The sequence below is a fragment of the Diaphorina citri genome, unplaced genomic scaffold (assembly GCF_000475195.1).
Source record: "Diaphorina citri unplaced genomic scaffold, Diaci psyllid genome assembly version 1.1 scaffold68, whole genome shotgun sequence".
In the NCBI taxonomy this organism is placed as follows: Eukaryota; Metazoa; Arthropoda; class Insecta; order Hemiptera; family Psyllidae; genus Diaphorina; species Diaphorina citri.
The window spans coordinates 296,941-314,302 of record NW_007377505.1 but is presented as its reverse complement, the minus strand read 5'-3'; the positions used below and the strand labels follow the sequence as shown (position 1 = coordinate 314,302).

The following is a 17,362-nucleotide window of genomic DNA, read 5'->3' as shown; positions in this document are numbered from 1 at the left end:
GTAGGTTTTTGACACTTGATCAGTCAATTTTTTTTTATTTAGAAAAATGGAACCTTTTGACAAACATGCACCTTTTCTAGGAGGGTAGGTTTTTGACACTTGATCAGTCAATTTCATTGTTTACAACTACTAAATAAACAACATTGATAGGTAAGTAATAATTACAGATCTTTATCACTTAGTACAAAGAAAAGTGCAAGATACAAGATGAAAAGTTGTGGTTGCTTCACAAAGGAGCCCCAGGTTTTGATTATACGAGTACTCGCGGGCTGACCCGCTCACATACACTTTTCCTTGGAAGATTTGAGTTTTCCTTAAATTGATCAGAATTCGTCACCCTCTTCTAAAGATGTTTCACTTACGTGGTTTCGAAGATCTCCCTCAGTCTCCTATACAGATAGCATTCAGCAAACAGCCACTCTGTGTAATACCAAGTGGGCACCTCACCATCTCGTTTGGTTTTCTCATCTATAAGCTGATTATAATGGTCTGCCCCTACACCACCCGATTGTATCTTCAGCAACGGTTTGTTCGTTTGAAGTTCGGACTTGAGTTTGGAAATGCTCCCGATCACGGTTTTCAATTCTTCTCTGGCTCCCTGAAAGAAATAAGTAGTAATTATTTGTAGTAAATTAGTGACGGTTTGTTCGTTTGAAGTTCGGACTTGAGTTTGGAAATGCTCCCGATCACGGTTTTCAATTCTTCTCTGGCTCCCTGAAAGAAATAGGTAGTAATTATTTGTAGTAAATTAGTAATAGTGATTATTTATAGGGTTCGAATAAAATTAAAGAATTAGAGTCCCTTTCTTTGTCCCTGCAGTAGAAAAACAGTTATTATTCGCGGTCAAACGTTTACTGCTATTTAGGTACTTAGATAAGGCAACTGTAGAACTCACTGGGAAACAGTTAGATCCCTGAGGGGTCAATTTACTTATATGGACATTTTCGAAAAATTTAATCAAAATCGGACAAACAATTCGAGAGTTATAGTGCTACAAATTGATTTCTCACTTACCTCTCCACGTTGCTTTACAATATTTTCTTTCTCACGAGATAAATGATCAATCACTGTGGTGAGAATAACGGGTGTGCGGTCTTTCAATGAGGGATACGCGAAACTCCTGAAAATACATAATTTCAAATAATTTTTCTAGTAAGTATAGCAGAGGAGGTTTTTTTTTTCCTTTTTCAACACTACAGACAGTAGGTCGTTCGGGCGGAAGTAGGGTTTGGTGGTCAAATATGTTAATCACACTTTCTGCATAGAATCAACTAAACCTGTGCTGTGTGTGGTAACTTGATTAGGGATAAAGCTTAGGTGAGTACTGTGGCCTGTTCAATGAACGACTATGCACTACCCATTTCTCATTAGCTTCACAAGTGGACTGTAAAATCAGGCATTGGAAATGAAGGACAATGTAAGTATACTTATACAATGTAAAATTTAGAGAGAGAGAAAAAAGCTCAATATGAATATTATTGACTAAATACACATGGGTATTACTTTTACATACCTAGGTACATAGTTATCAACTGAACCTGTGCTGTGTGTGGTAACTTGATTAGGGATAAAGCTTAGGTGAGTACTGTGGCCTGTTCAATGAACGACTATGCACTCCCCATTTCTCATTAGCTTCACAAGTGGACTGTAAAATCAGGCATTGGAAATGAAGGACAAAGTATATACAATGTAAAATTTAGAGAGAGAAAAAAAGCTCAATATGAATATTATTGACTAAATACACATAGGTATTACTTTTACATACCTAGGTACATAGTTCCATACCTACTTAGTAATTAAATAACCTTTGCTACTGACAAACACAAGCTATGATAAGGGACAGGATAAGACTCCTACTACTTAAATAGGTAATAGGTGTTATTATCTTATTATTATTTCCTAGATTACAGGAAGTAGCTACACTGAAGTTAAAATCACACTCCAAACAAAATTAAACACACAACATTTTGAATCATGAATCATGATACAAAAATCTACTTGAGCACTTCTGAAATTTAAAATGCAATATGCACTCACTTAGGTAAGTAGACAAAATTACAGCAGCAAAATTGTTAATCATTAGTTGTAAACAATACGCGTATTTTATTTTGTGGCAACGTTGGAAAAAAGTGAAAATTTTTCCATTTCGTCCATTTTTAGTCCGTCCTTCCTTTATTATTACAATAGTAATAAAAAGGTATAAGGGACGGACTATTGTATTCGCTTCGGTGTCTGTCACTCGCTCGGTCGGTCGGTCTGTCGGTCGGTCGGTCGGTCGGTCGGTCTGTCTGTCCCCATAGAAGGACTTATCCAAACCTGGTCGACCTATATATCAAATTAAAGGTCTTTTTACCAGGAACACGAAAATGGTGGTGCAAATTTTGTCCAGAAAACCATAAAGCCAAAAAACAAAAAAAAAAAAACTGTTTTTTGGGGGATTTTTTTTTCTCACACAAATGAGCCCTGATCTCGAAATTTGTCGCGACGACCTATGAACTCAAAGCGAGAAAGTTTTAGATAACACTTCAGCCGATCATTTAAGACCGGTTTTAGCGTTACCTATGTTAAGCTACGCCGAGAAAGGCCAATAAATGGATGGGTGACATTATATTGGGAATAAAGGGAGAACGGGCTCCAGTCTTGATTTTAAATCATTACATGAAAGTAAAATAAAAAAATCAAATCAAGAATAATAATAAACTGAATATTAAAACAAATTAGGTAGGTACATGGGTATTCTTTAACCACGATCGAATAAACTACGGGCCAAAAATTCCCGGCGGAGGGACGGACCCAGCTTTGTTGTTAATTTTATTATTCACTTCCCCTCCTTTTCTTTTGGATATTTTTGGATTTGAGTGAAAAATTTTCACCTCTGTTGGAAGAGAAAAAAACTGTATCCTTTTGTCGCCATCTTTTTTTTTCCAACAAATCCACCTTTTTTTTATTATTAGCATTTACTGTAACTAGTAAATGGAAGAAGCAATCAGCGACTTGCATTTTTTTCCAGTACAAAAAGCACTGGTGGATTGGGGACTAAAAAAGTGACCCACAGTGGAATATTTTGGATTAGGACAATTCCAGTTCACATAAATAAAATACCCCTAATGAAATTGACGTGATCATGTCAAAAACCTACCCCTCCTAAAAAATGTGCAGTGTTTGTCAAAAAGGTTGCAGTTTTCTAACATATAAAAAAACTAAAAGCAAGAATTAGGTACTTGAAAATTTTCAAGTCTCACCCGGATATGCATATTTTTGACAATATACCAGATACATATAACAACTCATGTATGTTATTATTACAGGCTACTCAATGTAGATACCGTAAAGGCTCAATTGATTCCTATTTCTTTGTCTACACATCTCTGTAAGTTGAAGCCATCTTTGTACATCCACTTTTCCAATTCAGATTAGAAGTAAGTACACAGTTCTGTAATAAAAGAAAATGTAATGAGTTAATAATTGTTAATGAATATTGTTGAGTAAAGTAAAATTTCAAATTTGTTTATCTTTGGTTATACCTAACCTAAGTCAATAAAAAAAAAACACAAAAAAAATAAAAAAAAAAAAAAAAAAAAAAAAAAAAAAAAAAAAAATAGACAGATGGTTATTTTTGGCTCAACAAATCAATAAAGAAAGGATGGCTGACAGTTCAAAAAATGTGTACCTACCTACACTGGAAAATGAATGTGAGGTTGAAGCTTCAAATAAAATCTTGGAAAACAAGTATTGGTCACAAGTTCAAATTAACACTGACAGTAGTAGTAAAAATAACTGAATTGAAATGAAGAACTGAATGCAAAAATGATTTTATCACTTGTTACACAAAAGAACTATCACAGTACTGCTATCAGTTCTACAAAAGCTGACTCAATTTATACAGCAAATGATATGTTGTATAGTTTTTTTTTTTTTTTTTTTTTTTTTCTTTTTTTTAAGAGTTTTGATTTTTGATAGAGGGAACTGTAAGTAACAACGGAGGTCTTCTCATCCCTTAATTGATCATTATTGGTTCTTGATTTTATCACAGCTCTCCCTGTGGTCTAACCGAGCTGATCTCTCACTAAGTGGAGGAGAAGTGACGGAACAAGAATCTATCTGTAGTCAAATCGATGCCCTGGATAAGTTCATCTTAGTAGACGATACAGAGAAAGTTTATCAGGCACTCACTAAGATACCGGTCAATGGAAAACCCAAGATGTTAGGTATGTGTCATTTTTTTTCATACTTGTCATTTGAGAAAGAATCAGCTCCCATGGTGCAGTGGTTACTGCGCTCACCTGGCACGCGGGAGACCCTGTTCGATTCCCGGTGGGGTAAAAAAAATGTATCATACAAATTATTGATTCCGTGACTGACTGTGGGGACCACTCAGCCTCGTGAGGAAAATGAGTAGCTGTGTATTATAAATGCGCATAGCGACCGGTGCCAGCATTGTAGGTAAACATTTGGCGCTGGATTATTGAGATATTTGGAAAATCCTACAATGCTGCAGTGAGCACCAAGGTTATGATATAATAACACAAAGAAACGGCATTTATTTATTTATTATCAATTTTTATTTCTCACAGATATCGTCTTAGACAATGCCGGCTTCGAGCTGTATTTCGATCTCTGTCTGGCCGACCTTCTCCTTTCGGCCAAGATCGTCACTCAGGTACGATTCCACCCGAAGAACTGCCCCTGGTTCGTGTCGGATACTAACCCTCGCGATTTCCATTGGATGATCAAGGTCACTCATGAGAGCACGGATCCCAGCCTGAGCAAGATCGGAGCACGCTGGCAGAAATATGTGGATGAAGGTAAGACCTTGTGATGGATATGCTACTAGCAAGTTTTTATTTCTAACATATAAGATCGGAGCACGCTGGCAGAAATATGTGGATGAAGGTAAGACCTTGTGATGGATATGCTACTAGCAAGTTTTTATTTCTAACATATGTATTATGTTATTATTAGCTTTCCGTGTCCATATTATTATTTCCAACATACTCATACATGTATTAAGTTCTCTGATATTTCTAGCAACCGAAACTAACCTGCCTTGGTGGTGTAGTGCTCAAGACGCTCACCTGGTAAACAGGAGGGCGTTGGTTCAATCCCAGCCGAGGTATGAAGTTTTATCCTTAATATAATTTGAGAATTTGGCCACAGTAACTGTAGTACCCTACTGCTGGAGTAAAGGAACTTTTCGCGCGAACGACCTACTGTACGTAGTGTTAAAGCGCTTTAAAGGAAAAAAAAAAAAGAACTTTTCAGTCCTATACGAGCAGTACTAATAAGCACTTTTATTATAATGTAACAACCGAGTCAGTCTATTCAGGGCTATATGCCACGCTACTGTAATACCTTATCTAAATTTTCAACCTACACATTTCTAGAAAGGGCTAGAATCATATCATTTGCTGTATAAATTGAGTCAGCTTTTGTAGAACTGATAGCAGTACTGTGATAGTTCTTTTATGTAACAAGTGATAAATCATTTATGCATTCAGTTCTTCATTTCAATTCAGTTATTTTTACTACTACTGTCAAAATTCACAGTAGAAACGGACGAGTTCTGGACGCTCTCGTACGAGTTCGACAAGATGAAGACCGCCGCTCCCGCCCTCTACTCCAAACTGGGCGAGTCTGTCCTCGTTATTAAATTCACAGTAGAAACGGACGAGTTCTGGACGCTCTCGTACGAGTTCGACAAGATGAAGACCGCCGCTCCCGCCCTCTACTCCAAACTAGGCGAGTCTGTCCTCGTTATTTTCAAGGGCGACCTGAACTACCGGAAACTCGTCGCCGACATTAACCGACCTTTCACGACTCCGTTCTCGGAAGCAATCGGTTCTTTTCACCCGAACAAGCTCGTGTCTTTGCGGACGATGAAGTGCGATGTAGCCGCCGGACTACAGCCAGGTAAATAGGGCTTTGCCCACCGAACGAAGTGAAGCCAGAGTTATTTGAAATTTCCGCGGGATCGATTCCCGCCCGGGGTGGATTTTATCCTAATGATCAATAAGTTTAGTATTGTTACTTTATTTATTTCCAAGGCGCTGTAACTCTACTAATGGCCAATCTTACCACTGAGAGGTAACACAGTGTCAAGAGTTTTCTTTGAAATTACCCATTTGATTTGCACAGGCCAGTATTTCCTAAGCTCTGCATTAACTGAAAACTCTGTGGTAAAATCGGGTATTAGTACATAAGTTGGCCGCTATTTCTTTTTTAACAAAATTTTATTGGACGACCCGTTTTACCCATCTTTTGACTCTTGATCGTTTTGATTTCAGGTCAGGCCGAGCAGTGCGCGAAAATAACTCCCAAATGGTTGATCACGGGTGAATTTGCCACTATTCAATTTGACCAGCCTCCTGCCAGTTAGACAAGTCTTGAGTTTCATCCAATGAAGTTCCTCTGTTTACAATATTTTGTTCTTCGTATTTTTGGTTTTTGGCCTTTGTCTTCGATTTTTTATGTTCTAACAAATTTTACATATGTGTATATATTTTTTTAATCCCCTTTAGTGATGAGCCATTAGCTTTTATTCTTTTCTTGTTTATGTAAATTGATTTGATGTTTATGTAACGTCGATCGTTTCGAATGTTTGACGTTCGATATTTTTTTAATCCCCTTTAGTGATGAGCCATTAGCTTTTATTCTTTTCTTGTTTATGTAAATTGATTTGATGTTTATGTAACGTCGGTCGTTTCGAATGCTTGACGTTCACATGCCCTCGGTACATTTGAGTATTTTCAAATTCAGTTTTTTAGGTGATATTATTGTTTCAAAGACCTTAGGTCTAACTTTTGTATCGAACCTTTTTAAACCATACTTTCTTAACCTTGTAACATTTATGATTTCCTTATGACCAACTTTTAGTGTTGTGGCTAGCGGTGGACTTTGAATCTGGAGGTTGGTGATTCGAGTCCAAGTCAAGCCCTCCTTCCTTCAATTTACTTGAATCTCAGTACACTCTCTCCTTTTTGGATTATTTTCGATTTTTCCCCTTTTCTTTTTACTCGGTGGACTTTGAATCTGGAGGTTGGTGATTCGAGTCCAAGTCAAGCCCTCCTTCCTTCAATTTACTTGAATCTCAGTACACTCTCTCTTTTTTGGATTATTTTCAATTTTTCCCCTTTTCTTTTTACCGTTTATGAATCGGATTTTAAAATTTATGATAATTCCAGTTTACTTCAAATGATAACAAATTAACAGCGCTAGAGTCCAATTAGATTGCTCACCTGATTTCCCCATAGGTGTCACTCGTCCAAATACAAGCCACACCCGATGTTGCTTTGTTTCAGTATTACATCTTAAAAGTGCTTAGAGCAGTTTACATTTTTCTGGTCAGCCCGCGAGTGCTCGTATAACTTTCAGACCCGCGAGTACCTTTTTTTTTTTTAAAAAAAAAAAAGATTGTACCTCGGAACCGCTCTTGCATTACTTCAAGGCACAATATTTTACATCCATGCCTATCCAAGAACAGAAAGGTCTGGTTAGAAAATTTCCGCCCAGGTTGGGATTCGAACCTAGCACCTCCGAGTTGAGAGTCAGTGCTCTTGATTATTCGGCCACAGGGGTGGGCAATGGTATGTGGTCGGCGTTGTGGACGTGTACTTACACTAAACTTCCTGGAAATATCACCGGACTAACCATATTGTCTAATTTCCCAGGCAATACCTAAAAGACCATTTTCTAATATTTCAGGCAATATCTAAAATACTACATATGTACATACATAACCATTATCGTTCTATCCTATTGGACAGGTCGATGAACAAAGCCCCTCCACCAGACTCTATTGCTACACCTTTGGTTAGCCTTTATATCTTCCCAGATTCCTTGTTTCTTCCCAACATCGAACTTGATAGTGTCTTCAAAATCTAAAAGACTATTTTCTAATTTCTCAAGCAACACCTAAAAGACCATTTTCTAATATTCCAGGCAACACCTAAAAGATTATGATGTGTTTGAGCATCAGAAGTCAGGAGTGTACTACGGATCTATTAAGTCTATCAAGGATGCCACCAAGCTGACTCTAGATTCTGTCGACTCCTTACCAAATCTGTCTGAAGCGAAGCGCAAGAAATTGGTGATTGATTTTATCAAGGTATGCAAATAGTTCTCAAGTTTGTCTGTTTGTTTGATCGATTGATTAATTAGTTGGTTGTCTGTTTGTATAGTTGATTGTTTTTTTTTTATTTCTTTCTTTTTTTTAAGAGTTTTGATTTTTGATAGAGGGAACTGTAACAACGGAGGTCTTCTCATCCCTTAATAGATCATTATTGTTTCTTGATTTTATCACAGCTCTCCCTATGGTCTAACCGAGCTGATCTCTCACTAAGTGGAGGAGAAGTGACAGAGCGGGAATACTATAATAACAGGCTTACATTAAGTATACCCTGATAAGTTAGCTGCACATTAATCATTAACCTTTTAATATTTTCTTGTCATAGGGAAAGCTGTGGTTTGTACTAGTTTGGCTTAGGATTTCCCACGGGTACTACTGTCATATCTCTCACTTGTATTTGAATCTCCGTCTTCAATCCAACAGTTCGAATAAGATAACAAATGAAACATCACAATAGTCCTACTTACCAGAATACATCAGCAATAACACATGATCCACATTGGGAACAAGAATCTATCTGTAGTCAAATCGATGCCCTGGATAAGTTCATCTTAGTAGACGATACAGAGAAAGTTTATCAGGCACTCACTGAGATACCGGTCAATGGAAAACCCAAGATGTTAGGTATGTGTCATTGTTTTCATACTTGTCATTTGAGAAAGAATCAGCTTCAGCTCCCATGGTGCAGTGGTTACTGCGCTCACCTTGCACGCGGGAGACCCTGTTCGATTCCCGGTGGGGTAAAAAAAAAAAATGTATCATACAAATTATTGATTCCGTGACTGACTGCATCCACATTGTCATGATATGGGTATTAAAGATCCGAATTTTTCTTGGTCAACTTCACATAGGCAAGGAGATTCAAACATTTCAAATTCACGACAGTAGTCCCGTTTCTCAATCCCTATCCCCTATGTGCGTGTTTCTTGACAAACACGCCGTTACTCATCTGACCGTTCCCAGACGGCCATCCCTGGTTCTGAATCGTTTCAAACACAGAGGAACATTGTTTACATTTAATTCTCACCCTGTATACACTCAGCTGTCCGAAACGTAAATTGAACGGATTATAGAACGGACTCTGCGTGTCACCCTGTAGATAATATTGGTTATACTGTATGTTTTCACCTCTCACATCTTCTTGACTAGCGTTCTCATCCAGGTTGATACACTGTTTCGCCATCTCCTCTTCAATGACCAAATCGTCAAATGCAGAGTAGCAATTGATGGATTTCGCCCGAAGAACTTTCAGACGTACACAATCTTGCTGTGACTTTGTTAATTTCTTGATGTCTACCTTCGGTGGCACCCAAAAGCTAACGAATACAATATCCAAACTGTTGGTATCGTTGGAGATGGAATTTAGCAAGATAGGTGTGCTAGAAGCCCGTGGTAGAATTTTTAAATATTTTTCAATCGATCGTTTCACGATGTTGTCTGATGTGGACATTCTATCCTTTTGCGAATAAAAATCTTTGTTTCCTACATTCGAGCTATCCAATTTGTCTTGGTTGAATGTGTTGTTCACTGTCATATTTTCATTAGTTTCTTTGATATCAGAAGTTACTTCATTTGAGGTTTGAGCGTGTTTAGCCCCACCAGGGGATTCCAATTTGTCTTGGTTGAATGTGTTGTTCACTGTCATATTTTCATTAGTTTCTTTGATATCAGAAGTTACTTCATTTGAGGTTTGAGTGTGTTTAGCCCCACCAGGGGACATTTCAACAGAATATAAATTAAATAATTAAAGATAATAATTAAATAATAATTAGTGGATTTGTTTTTTAATTAATAATTATTAGTGTGATTTCAACAGAATATAAATTGCGTTCGACACAAACACAAGACATAAAAACATGCCCAATTGAGGTATCCAGGGTTGAATGGTAGAGATCGCCTCAGGCAATAATTTCGCCCTTCATTTGTAATTTCTTGTATTCGTGTACATTGAATTATAACCAATAAAGAGTAAATACATAAATACCCAGAGGGCATAAAAACGAGTATATTCCCAATCCTTCTACCACCTAACCTATCCTGACTTGATGCTTGGTGCATTAGACTTCCTACTTTAAAGAAAAATTTTCAATATAGATACATAAGTGTTAATATCACTGTTAACATTAATCCAAATGGTGTGCAAATAAAATAAATATTTACCTGTCACGAGGATATGCTCTGGGTACAGGATCAGGAATCATTTCTGGATCGTAAGCATTGGGCATGTAGTACACTGAAACACATCCAAAATCATATTATTGACATGACCACCGTGTAAAAAGCCCGAGTTCATATTGGCTGTAATGTACACAAAGATACTTGAAAACTTCCTAATGTTGACCAACATGAGACTGTAACTGCTTATCGTCCCAAAATCGAAGAGATAAGGAAGACAGGATAGGAGAAAGCCAGCCGTTCCGAAAACAAACATTATCCGTTCAGGATAAAATCCGCCCCGGGCTGGAATCGAACCCGCGGCCTAGCGCTTACAAGGCAGACGCGCTACCAACCAAGCTAATTAGGCTGGCACAGAAATACTTGAAAACTTCCTAAGTAATGTTGACTAACATGAGACTGAAGGGGGTAACAATTTCATAATCATAATAGTTACTTCCCTTTTACTTCATGTTTCTTCCACAGATAATAACTTACCAGGGGGCTGTAGTGCTTCCAATTCCGCATTATTACATTTAGCAGGACTACTTCCCAGTCTGTTCACTTGATACTCCTCTATCTTCTCCTTCACCTCTGGGTGAAGATTAATGTATTCTTTTACCTGCTCCAGAATATTCGCCGTGCCGTTGATTTCCGTTTCAAAGTTTGTGCCTGGAACAGGAGTGAGAAAAACGGGATTTTCAGACAGGATATGTATGGTAACTTCTACTTTCCTTAGTCCTGATATGTAGTACACGGTCGAAAAAACACTGTCCGAAGACATCCTACACCAGAGCTCAAGCGCGTTTGAAGTGGTATCCATGGTATTCGCCATGGCTTTTTACTTTCTATTTTTTTAAGGCAGACTGCTAAGGTCCTCGTATTCTTATCAGGCTTTAATTTCTTGCCTTTTTCATTGGTAGCCCTTTCTGAGTTCTACAGTTCACCAAACCACTATTTAAATACATCCACAGTATGAGGAATAGGTATTTAACTTCCCTATTAGAAACTTACTGGAGGAATACAGCACAATACCAGGGCTGGGCACATGTTGGGACAGAAGCATGAGCTTGATTTCTGTGCTCGTATTGAATCGGGCATTACATATGTCCACCTCATAGCTTCTACCTGTAAGGCAAGGGGGAAAAACATTAGTTCCATATTTTAGCCTAGTTAGCTTCCCTGGTTCGATCCCTATTGTGTACCTCATGCCTTGTTAAATTTTCCTCACTCGAGTCTTGATTCACACAATCCTTCCACCTTTTCTTCGGTCTTCCTCGCCTGTTCTCCCCCTCACTTCCGTTCTCTACTAAACTCTTTTCCCTATGTAGCTCTCATCTCTTATTTTAACATGACCATACCACTGTGGTCTCCTCTCCTGGATCTTCCTTGACACTTCCGTTACTTTTATCCTATTATTTATGACTTTGTTCCCGATCCTGTGCAATCTTTATCTACTCACCAGACAGCTTATAATCGTCCTGGTTGGTTTCAAAGTTGACACAGCTTGACATCCAGTAGACAAACGCATCGTTGCCATACCCTGGTGAGCTCAGAGTAATACCCGAGACATCTGCTATATTAGACCGAATAATGGGTGCACTCAGCAGAGACTTGCCGGTCTTACCATCCAGCACGGTGGACTGAAAATAAGACAGTAATAAATTAATTATCAATTAAAAAAGAAAAGAAAAACACAATCACTTTTTAAAACTCGGAAAACCTTAAAACAGACCTTTCCACCCAGTTCCTAGATTTGAAAATTTGGACCGGTTGCAATACTTTCTCTTAGGTACTTTACCTTGAATAGGTTGCCTATACATATCATTCGCCCATAAGCCCCTTGGAAATAAATTACTATTCAATAATGCCAGCAACATTTAGTAAATTGTTTTCTGGTGTATTCAACCCCTAAAGACGGGGATAGACTTTAGAAGGTGGTCTTTGAGGAAGGAAACTGGGTATAAATGGAGCGAAATTTCGACTGCCGATCTTCCAATCTACCCATGAAACTTACCACTGAATAGTACAAGAACTCAGTAGATCCCACAGAGTAAGTGACAAAGAAATCCGGGATAGTGTCATTGTTGAAATAGCCGGGCACAGGCAAGCTGGAAACAAACAAATTACAATAAGTCGTCACTTCATCAATCTTTTTTTTTTTTTTTTTTTTTTTTTGCTTTGTTTTCAAGAGGTTCGATAGAGGAAACTATAACTGATGAGGTTTTATCGTCCCAATATCGAAGAGAGAAGGAGGACAGGATAGGAGAAAGACAGCCGTTCCGAGAACGAACCTTATCTGTTTAGTTTAGGATAAAATTCCCCCCCCCCGGGCGGGAATCAAACCTGCGACCTATTTTTTACAATTATACACAAAAAGGGCACTTTCAAGCTTAGGTGTAGAGGTAGCCCTAAAGAATGGGTTGATCTTATACGATTGTAATAATAATAATAATAATAATAAACTCTTGATTGGAAGGTAACCACTAGGCGAGGTTAACGCTGGAGGTGTTCTCTACCAGCTAACCCTTAGAGCTCCAGTATTATGTGGTCAAATTCTCAAATAAATTAGGATAAAATTCCATGCCTCGGCTGGGATCGAACCCACCCCCTCCTGTTTACCAGGCGAGCGTCTTGTTGAAACTTTATCAAACCCGCCACCCAACTTATCAATTTGTTTATGAACAGCTGATGAGTTCAAGGTCATTTTTCTTGTCGTCCGGTAAAAGGCCTTTTCGTACGATCCTTCAAAAGACGGAAGACGGCAAAAAAATTCCACCGTATGGCGGTAAAATTTGAAAATATCACAATTTTTCAAAAAAGTTGAAAAAGAAAAATGTAGGTTAGCTGGAATGTCTGGAACTTCGTTTAGTTTTTAAAATTTCTTTATTTCCTTATGGCTGGATTTGATCTGAATCTGAGCAATGGCTTAACAGGTACTCTCCAAGTTCCAACGATATTTAATCCAACTCATCCAAGTATTTCAAGTGAGAAAAATGATAAAAGAACTGACAGTTGACAAGCAGGTTCTGCCAGTTAGGCCTATTTCCTGATAAATTTTCAAATTGGAAATATTTAAAATTTCCCGCCTCTGATTTATCAATTTTTGTAGGGCTGTTTCGTACGATGCTCAAAATACGTGAGACGGCAACACTTTTTTGGACGGTAACAAAAATAACCGCCAAAATTTCAAAATTTTAAACGTTCAAAATTCTGAAATTCTGAAAAAACTGATCACTTAAATTTGAACTTTGTCAAGTTCAAGGTGAACAGGTAGGTATCCAAATTGGCACAATAATAAACTCACATGAAAACGACTGAGCAATGGCTGGATTTGATCTGAATCTGAGCAATGGCTTAACAGGTACTCTCCAAGTTCCAACGATATTTAATCCAACTCATCCAAGTATTTCAAGTGAGAAAAATGATAAAAGAACTGACAGTTGACAAGCAGGTTCTGCCAGTTAGGCCTATTTCCTGATAAATTTTCAAATTGGAAATATTTAAAATTTCCCGCCTCTGATTTATCAATTTTTGTAGGGCTGTTTCGTACGATGCTCAAAATACGTGAGACGGCAACACTTTTTTGGACGGTAACAAAAATAACCGCCAAAATTTCAAAATTTTAAACGTTCAAAATTCTGAAATTCTGAAAAAATTGGAGCGTAGACCGTAGAAGAAAGTAAAGAAAGTTGAAGCAATAACCACTTACATATTTATCTAATGTAAAAGGAACTTTCTTGTAAGTATACACCTAAATCCTGTACCTTTTATAATCAGAAGGAGATCTGCCAAAATCGCCATTCTTTGTAGTCTAATGAGAGAAATGTTCTAGTTGATATGTGAGCAACAAGTGATAACCTAGAAGTAAGCTGTTTTTATTTCCTATTCATATGGGTCAAGTTGCATGCAAGAGACACCCCTTCACACTTTTATGAGAGCCTGATACATTGCATTCACAGGTTTAATAATAATAACTTGCGTGCAATGGGCATGCCAGCTAGTCACACTTTCATGAAAGCTGGCATATTACATTTACAAAGGTCAAATGACTTGCATGCAAGTCATTTGAATGTCCGGACATGTCTTCTTGACCTGTGAAAATAATTTCTGAAAGTAGATTTTGCTTTCATCAAAACCTGGGGCTCCTTTGTGAAGCAACCACATTTTTTTTTTTTTTTTTTTTGTATAAGTGAACAAAAGAAGTTCCCAACACTTAGAACCGATTTCAAGACCGTTTCCTCATTTCCTTTTTTGACTTTGGAAAACCAACACGGTTGACACAACCGATTGACTTGGGAAAAACACCCTTGTATATCTGTTATTTTATTAAATAAAAAAAATAAATGAATTGAAATGAAAATTGAATCCTTTTCAGTGGCGGAGGCGGGAGATGACATTCGAGCCTGTATCGAGTCTCGAACCCTCGTACTGGTTAACCACCAGTCCACGGGTGACGTTCCCATGCTGATGGCCGCTTTCAATCCGAGACGGGGAGTTCTGCCCAACATCATGTGGATCATGGACAGGATATTCAAGTACACCAACTTCGGAGTGGTGTCAACCTTGCATGAAGATTTCTTCATTATGTCAGGAAGAACGCAGAGAGAACAGGGGGGGGAGAGTTTTTTTTTTTTTTTTTTTTTTTTTTTTTTTTTTTTCTTAAAGACACTATGAACAGCAGGTCGTTTGCACCAATAAACCTAGGATTTGGATAAAATACATGAGCCACTTCAAAGTAATAAAAGTTGTAGGTATTATTATTATTATTTTTATTCTTTTACCAATAACTTTGGTTGGGGTACCAAGTAGGTACAATATGAATTTGTCCAATACACTTTATTACACTACCCCTCAATTATGTACCTACCCCACTTTCTCCAGAGACCAAGCAATCATTGACATCATCCTGAGTGACATCATAGCTACAATCCAGCTTGAGTACACTCCTCTTCAACCACTCCTGCCAGAGGAGTGCTCCAGTCTTGCCATCCAAAGCAAGCACCCCTCCAGCACAAGGCCCTGACTGACCAAAGTACATTTCACAAGTGTACAAGGGTAAATCTGCCTGATCAGCACCTGTAGATGAAATGCAAGGAAGGATAATGTGAAAAGTTATTTGTAAATGAAATGTAAAAGGTTATTTGATCAAAAGCTTAACATTGAATATTTGCACTACTTGAACACAACTATGTACTTGATAAAAAATAAATAAAAAGCTGTGTAATACTAATTAAATTGGTGGAACAATGGGACATCTTTCCCCTAAGGAATAATAATAATAAAAAAAAAACACACTAAAAAAAAAAAAAAAATGCTCTGGGAAAGGACATGATTTAATTCATTACTGGCTTGGACTTTCACAAAAGCTAAAATTATAAAAATAGGAGAGAAAAAAAGGTAAAATCATATACTTACAAGTAGAACACTAAAGCTTGCAAAATGATAATGAAAAGCACACTCTGTAAACAATAAATAAAAGGACAATCACATAATGAATTCAAGAGTATAAAATAAAAGGAAATAAAAATAAAGTAAAACAAAAGAGAAGTTAAAAAAAACTGCATGCAAGTCAAGTTTTAAAATTAAAAAAATAAAGTTTTAAAACTATAAGTAAGTTCATTGTTCAATTGACAGTAAGTAGATATCTTTTCTTAGTAATTTAGCCTCACATAAAATCCTCTGCTAACAGCTGTCAATGATTTTTCCTCCAAATCTTCTCTTACCTCATCTCATGTAAGTATTTGAGTATAACACATAACACTGGATGAAACTTAAATGCTGCCCCTCTCCTTCTATTTTTCCCTCAATTATTCCAAAGACCGTATCCATGCACTAAGTATGTGTCCTAACCAAGATACTTTATCTAATTGCCCCCATTACCTGTTCCATATCCAATGATAACATCTTCAATTCCATCACCATTTACATCCACACTTCTAACAGGTGTTTCAGATTTGATTTTGGGTAGCGTGTAGTGCCATAGCTCTTCTACCTCATAATCTGTACAAGGTTTATATGAGTTGTCACTGTTTGAGCTAGAATCACTTGATGGATGCATCAATTTGTTCAGCATATAAGTAGTGTTCATATTGATCAATATCAGAGCAAGTGCTATAAGACCTGGAAACAAAAAAAAAACATATTTCTGCCAGCGTGCTCCGATCTTGCTCAGGCTGGGATCCGTGCTCTCATGAGTGACCTTGATCATCCAATGGAAATCGCGAGGATTAGTATCCGACACGAACCAGGGGCAGTTCTTCGGGTGGAATCGGAAATGATATGATGATTCTAGCCCTTTCTAGAAATGTGTAGGTTGAAAATTTAGATAAGGTATTACAGTAGCGTGGCATATAGCCCTGAATAGACTGACCTGAATGAACCACCTATGAACTGATCACTTAAATTTGAACTTTGTCAAGTTCAAGGTGAACAGGTAGGTATCCAAATTGGCACAATAATAAACTCACATGAAAACGACCTGGATTTGATCTGAATCTGAGCAATGGCTTAACAGGTACTCTCCAAGTTCCAACGATATTTAATCCAACTCATCCAAGTATTTCGAGTGACAAAAATGATAAGAAGTTATAAGAACTGACAGTTGACGAGTTGACAAGCAGGTTCTGTTCTGCCAGTTAGGCCTATTTCCTGATAAATTTTCAAATTGGAAATATTTAAAATTTCCCTCCTCTGATTTATCAATTTTTGTAGGGCTGTTTCGTACGATGCTCAAAATACGTGAGACGGTAGCACTTTTTTGGACGGTAACAAAAATAACCGCCAAATTTTCAAAATTTTAAACGTTCAAAATTCTGAAAAAGTTGGAGCGTAGACCGTAGAAGAAAGTAAAGAAAGTTGAAGCAATAACCACTTACATATTTATCTAATGTAAAAGGAACTTTCTTGTAAGTATACACCTAAATCCTGTACCTTTTATAATCAGAAGGAGATCTGCCAAAATCGCCATTCTTTGTAGTCTAATGAGAGAAATGTTCTAGTTGATATGTGAGCAACAAGTGATAACCTAGAAGTAAGCTGTTTTTATTTCCTATTCATATGGGTCAACTTGCATGCAAGAGA

The 17,362-nt window shown here is 37.4% G+C and overlaps 4 protein-coding genes, 1 long non-coding RNA gene and 1 other non-coding gene across 8 annotated transcripts; 2 read left to right on the top strand and 4 right to left on the bottom strand.

Annotated features, from left to right (window-relative positions):
• Nucleotides 1-639: 639 nt before the first annotated feature.
• LOC103519999 lies at nucleotides 640-1,156 on the bottom strand. The gene is made up of 2 exons (XR_003394400.1): nucleotides 1,015-1,156; nucleotides 640-714 (listed from the first exon to the last, which is right to left on the bottom strand). It is a non-coding gene; the product is annotated as an uncharacterized LOC103519999 (transcript).
• Nucleotides 1,157-4,073: 2,917 nt separating this feature from the next.
• LOC103519989 (protein-glutamate O-methyltransferase) lies at nucleotides 4,074-6,527 on the top strand. The gene is made up of 5 exons (XM_026831306.1): nucleotides 4,074-4,208; nucleotides 4,575-4,807; nucleotides 5,538-5,628; nucleotides 5,740-5,910; nucleotides 6,285-6,527. Exons 1-5 carry the CDS (start codon nucleotides 4,202-4,204, stop codon nucleotides 6,374-6,376), a joined length of 594 nt encoding a protein of 197 aa, XP_026687107.1. The 5' UTR covers nucleotides 4,074-4,201; the 3' UTR covers nucleotides 6,377-6,527.
• An 87-nt stretch (nucleotides 6,528-6,614) lies between these two features.
• On the top strand, nucleotides 6,615-7,307 carry LOC113465365. Its single transcript, XR_003394403.1, has 2 exons — nucleotides 6,615-6,906; nucleotides 7,036-7,307. It is a non-coding gene; the product is annotated as an uncharacterized LOC113465365 (long non-coding RNA).
• A 1,706-nt stretch (nucleotides 7,308-9,013) lies between these two features.
• On the bottom strand, nucleotides 9,014-9,840 carry LOC108253810. 2 transcript variants are annotated; one of them, XM_026831297.1, is made up of 2 exons: nucleotides 9,754-9,840; nucleotides 9,014-9,642 (listed from the first exon to the last, which is right to left on the bottom strand). In XM_026831297.1, the coding sequence occupies exons 1-2, from the start codon at nucleotides 9,768-9,770 to the stop codon at nucleotides 9,030-9,032; spliced, it is 630 nt and encodes a 209-aa protein (XP_026687098.1). In that variant the 5' UTR covers nucleotides 9,771-9,840; the 3' UTR covers nucleotides 9,014-9,029. The 2 variants fall into 2 exon arrangements, with proteins under 2 accessions (XP_026687098.1, XP_017303958.1); XM_017448469.2 differs by having other exon boundaries at nucleotides 9,014-9,635; nucleotides 9,747-9,837.
• Nucleotides 9,841-10,157: 317 nt separating this feature from the next.
• LOC103519979 lies at nucleotides 10,158-14,865 on the bottom strand. The gene is made up of 7 exons (XM_026831249.1): nucleotides 14,686-14,865; nucleotides 12,297-12,431; nucleotides 11,742-11,922; nucleotides 11,294-11,407; nucleotides 10,778-10,951; nucleotides 10,286-10,358; nucleotides 10,158-10,191 (listed from the first exon to the last, which is right to left on the bottom strand). The coding sequence occupies exons 1-7, from the start codon at nucleotides 14,863-14,865 to the stop codon at nucleotides 10,158-10,160; spliced, it is 891 nt and encodes a 296-aa protein (XP_026687050.1).
• Nucleotides 14,866-15,072: 207 nt separating this feature from the next.
• LOC103519857 lies at nucleotides 15,073-16,396 on the bottom strand. Of its 2 annotated transcripts, XM_026831315.1 has the most exons (3): nucleotides 16,163-16,396; nucleotides 15,698-15,741; nucleotides 15,151-15,358 (listed from the first exon to the last, which is right to left on the bottom strand). In XM_026831315.1, the coding sequence occupies exons 1-3, from the start codon at nucleotides 16,368-16,370 to the stop codon at nucleotides 15,233-15,235; spliced, it is 378 nt and encodes a 125-aa protein (XP_026687116.1). In that variant the 5' UTR covers nucleotides 16,371-16,396; the 3' UTR covers nucleotides 15,151-15,232. The 2 variants fall into 2 exon arrangements, with proteins under 2 accessions (XP_008483168.1, XP_026687116.1); XM_008484946.3 differs by lacking the exon at nucleotides 15,698-15,741 and having other exon boundaries at nucleotides 15,073-15,358.
• Between the last annotated feature and the right edge of the window lie 966 nt (nucleotides 16,397-17,362).

What these genes read in the sequence shown, in the direction of transcription:
- LOC103519989 (XM_026831306.1), top strand. An exon ending in CGCCCTCTACTCCAAACTGG is followed by an intron (nt 5,629 to 5,739) that starts GCGAGTCTGTCC and finishes ACTCCAAACTAG; the next exon opens with GCGAGTCTGTCCTCGTTATT. An exon ending in AGCCGCCGGACTACAGCCAG is followed by an intron (nt 5,911 to 6,284) that starts GTAAATAGGGCT and finishes TTTTGATTTCAG; the next exon opens with GTCAGGCCGAGCAGTGCGCG.
- LOC103519979 (XM_026831249.1), bottom strand. Translation starts at nt 14,865, where the DNA reads ATGAAGAAATCTTCATGCAAGGTTGACACCACTCCGAAGTTGGTGTAC. An exon ending in GGACGATTATAAGCTGTCTG is followed by an intron (nt 11,408 to 11,741) that starts GTGAGTAGATAA and finishes CTTGCCTTACAG; the next exon opens with GTAGAAGCTATGAGGTGGAC. An exon ending in GGAAGCACTACAGCCCCCTG is followed by an intron (nt 10,359 to 10,777) that starts GTAAGTTATTAT and finishes GATGTGTTTCAG; the next exon opens with TGTACTACATGCCCAATGCT.
- LOC103519857 (XM_008484946.3), bottom strand. Translation starts at nt 16,370, where the DNA reads ATGAACACTACTTATATGCTGAACAAATTGATGCATCCATCAAGTGAT. An exon ending in TATCATTGGATATGGAACAG is followed by an intron (nt 15,359 to 16,162) that starts GTAATGGGGGCA and finishes TTTCATCTACAG; the next exon opens with GTGCTGATCAGGCAGATTTA.